We start from the raw sequence: 5,000 nt of genomic DNA on the forward strand, positions 1-5,000 counted from the left end.
CTCTCGCTGATATGGGGACAGCAGATGGCAAACAGCACGTTGACTGTCATGGCAACACACATGGCAGAACAAGCCTTCAAGTTCTGACACAACCAGTTTAGATACTGAAAGAAAGCAAGAGGAAAAGTGAGAGAGAGAGAGAGAGAGAGAATAAGAGAGAGAGAAATGGCGGGAAGAGAATGTAATTGTGTGATTCAGGTGGAAACTTGCCTTTGGCTCTGAAACATTCTGAGATGCAATGACGTTGATTGTTGACGCTGAATGACAGCTGTCAATGCAGGGTAACCTCTGTGGCCCTTCCATTCAAAACAGGAGCTTTGAGGTTCAGTATGATGTTGTGTATCATTCATATGACACAGTGACAACCCTAGGAGTGTATCAAAGACTATATAACAGTATTATGTAAATAAGTTTATGTAGGATGTACAGCATATATCTAAAAGTGTGTTTGTGTGTGTCTGAGAGTGTTTAAAAAGATGGAGTATGTGAGCATATAGCAGTGTCCACAAGGATGTAGGGGTGTGTAGGAGTATATGAGAGCATTAAGCATTAGCAGTGTCCATAAGGATGCAGGGGTGTGTAGGAGTATGATAGCATTTAGCAGTGTCCGTAAGGATGTAGGGGTGTGTAGGAGTATGAGAGCATTTAGCAGTGTCCATAAGGATGTACGCAGGGGTGTGTAGGAGTATATGAGAGCATTAAGCAGTGTCCATAAGGATGTACGTAGGGGTGTGTAGTTGTGTACCTGAGGCCGTCTGGTTTGTGTGTCTCTCCACACAGGGGTGTGATTCTGGCAGAGAGACAGACGGATGCTTGCTACCATGGAGACGGACCAAGACGACACAACCCTCCACAGACAAGCAGGTCACACCTCAGGAGAGCTGAGAGGTCCAGAACCTCCAGAACCGCCAAGACGGGTCGGAATTGGGCTCTCAGATCCCACACAGAAGCTGATTCTGGTCTGGGTCTTGCCCATATTTGTCCTGGATCTGCATGTGCGATGGATTGGACAGCTGGACAAAGAATAATACCCAAAGGCAATGGACTGGGCTATTGGACAAAGAATGGTATGCATGGACATATGATTTGGCAATCGGGCAATAGGACATAGGTCTGGACAGTGAACAGCACCTACACAGGAGTGGAGATAACCCCGATGGGGTGCACACCCACCCCAGATCACGGCAGAATCTACCCCAGGCTTGGCAGAATCTACCCCAGATCACGGCGGAATCTACCCCAGATCACGGCAGAATCTACCCCAGGCTTGGATGAATCTACCCCAGATCACGGTAGAATCTACCCCAGATCATGGCGGAATCTACCCCAGATCACGGCAGAATATACCCCAGATCACGACAGAATCTACCCCAGGCTTGGCTGCCGCACGGGAGAAGCATGTGCTCCTGAGGGACTGGATTTATGACAACAAACCTGCATGTGATCTGATGGAAACTCGCCCAGTGTTGGGTATCCCTGATCTCTGGACAACAGTGCACTCTTCAGTGAGAGGTGAGAGTTATTATGCAGGTTTGGGGGGAGATTTATCTTTACCAAGGTGCTATTGCTGTTCATACATTATCATATGTGTCTGAGTGCGTTATAAAATAATACGTGTGGAAGATGTTGTTCAAACAGGTGTCATGTTTTTGAAAGACTATTGTAAAACTATATCTGAGGAAGACTGATGGTTGCTCCATATGCAAGGATGTGTTATGACATGTTAGACTCTTTTACCTTCATCATTGGCACAAATACTGCAGCGGCATTTCCAGCCTGCTTCATTATGATGTGACTGTTTCTCATTTTAAAGGCCAATTATGTATTCACTGTGAGGGGAACCATCTCAGATGTCTTTTAATAACTTTGAAATATACCTTACAGATGTATTTTACCTGTTGCAGCATTAAGCCGATCGGCCAGAATATTCGCCTTTTGTACTAGCATTGGCTGAGTGTCATTTACTGTGCCTGCATTTTTGGGCGTGACTAATAATAATAATAATAATGAAAATAATAATAATAATAAATACAATTTTCAATATTTCTAGTTATATTTATATTTCGAGGTCTTAATGAGTTGGAATTATAGATATTTTACATTATTTTAAAGGTTACTAAGTGCTTATTAAAAAAAAACACACAATGGTCCAGGCAGTTCTCACCATTGACTGTTTATTCCATAAAATCACATTAAACAAAACTGTGCTGGACAATCCTGCTAAAACATACTCAGTTGCCATGGATTCCCACTAATAGTGATTCCCTACACATGACTAAATTCACAAGCAATTTAATTATCACCTCTCACAAATCCCCAGAATCTATTCCACTTCTTCAGTTTCCATCCGATGCCTTCCGACACACACAGACATTTCTTGAAGTTGATCCTCTCATCCCAAAAGTCTTTAAAAACATTCACACCAGAGGAACCAAAGTCTATGCTGCTTCATCAGAACGTTCCTATGGCGACGCAGGTGGGTTGGAGTGGAACCGTATTCTTTGTGGAACACTTTGGAGCCGGCAGTGCCTCTGAATGGGGGAGAAATACTCCTGCTGGCTCATGTATGCGTGTGTGTGTGTGTGTGTGTGTGTGTGTGTGTGTGTGTGTGTGTGTGTGTCTGTGTGTGCTTTTAAAACCCCCAGAAAAACTCTGATCTGTCTGTCTGATCCCGGTCTGCAGGTCTCTGTAATACTTCTCTTGAGATATTAGGTCCCAAAATGCTGCATCAAAAATAGATATAGAAACACTCGTGTGCTGGCTCAGGTCCTTGGTCCCATGTGAGTGTGAGATTGAGTGTGAGTGTGAGTGTGAATGTGTGAGTGTGGGCATGAGTGTGAGAGCTTCACACAAGACTGCATCTCCTGCAAGTGGATCCGTTTCCAAACAATGATCTTAGCTGGAGGGCCGGTGCTGGGCTCAGTCAGCGTGGCCAGCAGAGTTACACAGAAACACCGAAGATGGCAGAAGCCCACGCTAACCCATGGGACTCCGGCGATAGACCTGCGCCAATAAGGAGATGACAAAGTCCGCCCAAATCGAAGATGAAGAGAAGAAGGCAACAGCTGCTAGCTGTCAGTCTGAGCCCGGCACAAGAAGGAAGGGGAACCAGAACTGGAACCGTTTGGCCCAAATCATTACCCACAAAGGCCCACAGTTCAAATCGGGTAGTTCCCTTGTAATAACACTGATTCAGCTTGGGACAAAAAAAGAGGCTTAGGAGTTGCTGATTCACTTCAGTTGTGACAAAACATTCATGTTGGAGAGAGCGAGAGGGATTCTGGCACTGGTATGTATATACACACTAAATGTCTGTGGCTTTTCACTGTGAGAGATGAGCAGCCGCACCAACAGACAGCTGTGTCCCATTGAGTTCTCAGTGCTTCAGGGGATTCCACTTCCATTACGGCCGATGGGACCTCACAATGGGTCTATGACCTCACCAGTCTACCAGCCAATAGGAATCAAGGGGGCGGAGTCTAGCTGGAAAAATAGTGAGAATACTAGACGTAGTGGAGCCGGTGCAGGATGCCTACAGGTTGAGAAGTGGTTGGTAATTATGGGATGCTTCTTCCAGAAACTGCTTCCTGTTCAGATCCACGCCAGGTGTACCACGCAGATGGCATCAGCCTCGGTAAAACAGACGCTGTGTGTGTGTGTGAGCAAATGATCAAATCTATCCCAGATGGCATCTACACAAACCTCAGCTCTCAGGATCTCTCTCTCTCACAAATACTTTTTACAACCAAAAACACCCTCTTCACCCTCAAGAGAGGATTTCAACAAAAATCCTTTCAGTTACCTTGATTTCCAATATTTATACTTACAGTATATTAATATACACTTATAAAGGATATGTACATACAACACCCATTTGATTAAACATGTACGGATATGGTGTCACGTCTTTTAACAGACTTCAAGGAAGGAAAAACTTAAAAAAGAAAAGAAGGTACGAAGGAAATGTAGTATCCTAGCAACAAAAGAAAAACAGAAGGCTTCTTTGATGTCCACTCGGAGTGTGTTCTTTCAGAGGTGACACGGCCCGAAAGTCCACACACACACACACACACACATACACACACACACACACACACATCACAATGAGCAAAATATAAAAACTTTCACAGGTGGTCCCATATCACAGGACAGGGGTGTGAAGTAATACAGTAGTTTTTAAAAGCAACGTCAAAGAAAGCGGAGGAAATCGCTCACACAAAATACTTTTCATCGGAGGAGAGGAACACCTGTTGTGTGGTGTTTGCGAGGAGACAGAGAGATGCCAGACACATCCACGGCTGTGTGGCTAGAGGAGGAGCGGGAGGAGAGATGTGCTGGTGGAGGCCTCATGTCCTCAGAACGCAGAGGGAACGGGGGAAGAAAAAAAAAAGAGAGAAAAAAGACAGCGAGTACACATCCATCCATGTTCTCCATCCATGGATGGAACAAGGGAAGAAAAAAAGAGAGGTCAAAATTGAGTGAATGTGGCCGTTAGCGGACAGATCACAGAAACAAATGAGAAAGAGAGAGAGAGAAAAAGCTCTTTCCAAGCTATTGGTTCACAGACAGTGGATAGAGAGGGGACCCCTCTATAAAAGAAGGGTACAAAGGGAAATGGTCCATCCACCTGTTTCCAGTTCCAGTTCCAGAGAGAGAGAGAGAGAGGGAGAGAGGGAGAGAGAGAGGGAAAGAGAGATATAGATAGAGGGAGGGAGGGAGAGAGAGAGAGAGAGGGAGAGAGAGGGAAAGAGATATATAGATAGAGGGAGGGAGAGAGAGAGAGCTAGAGAGAGAGATAGAGGGAAAGAGAGAGGGAGAGAGAGAGAGAGAGAGAGAGAGAGAGTAGTAGAGTAGTGTTGTGTTGGCCCTCATTTACGTAGTGGGACAGAGTGGTCTCCTCAGTGCAGCAAACACTCCTGCCTTTAGGAGGCTCCTGCCTTGGGTTCCTCCACCTCGGGTGCATCAGGTACCTGGGAAAACACACACACAGGGGTTAGAGG

At 45.4% G+C, this 5,000-nt stretch overlaps 1 protein-coding gene across 1 annotated transcript in view; it reads right to left on the reverse strand.

The window, feature by feature from the left end:
* Positions 1-4,922: 4,922 nt before the first annotated feature.
* The window catches only part of ppp1r9bb (protein phosphatase 1, regulatory subunit 9Bb), a gene marked incomplete at both ends in the record, with an annotated part of 30,142 nt that continues 30,064 nt past the window's right edge, over positions 4,923-5,000 (reverse strand). The window contains one exon of the mRNA XM_080841386.1: positions 4,923-4,970. Coding sequence (XP_080697512.1) covers positions 4,923-4,970 — 48 coding nt within the window. The remainder of the gene's footprint in view (positions 4,971-5,000) is intronic.

This window comes from Sprattus sprattus (genome assembly GCF_963457725.1).
Source record: "Sprattus sprattus genome assembly, chromosome: 6".
Taxonomy (NCBI): Eukaryota; Metazoa; Chordata; class Actinopteri; order Clupeiformes; family Clupeidae; genus Sprattus; species Sprattus sprattus.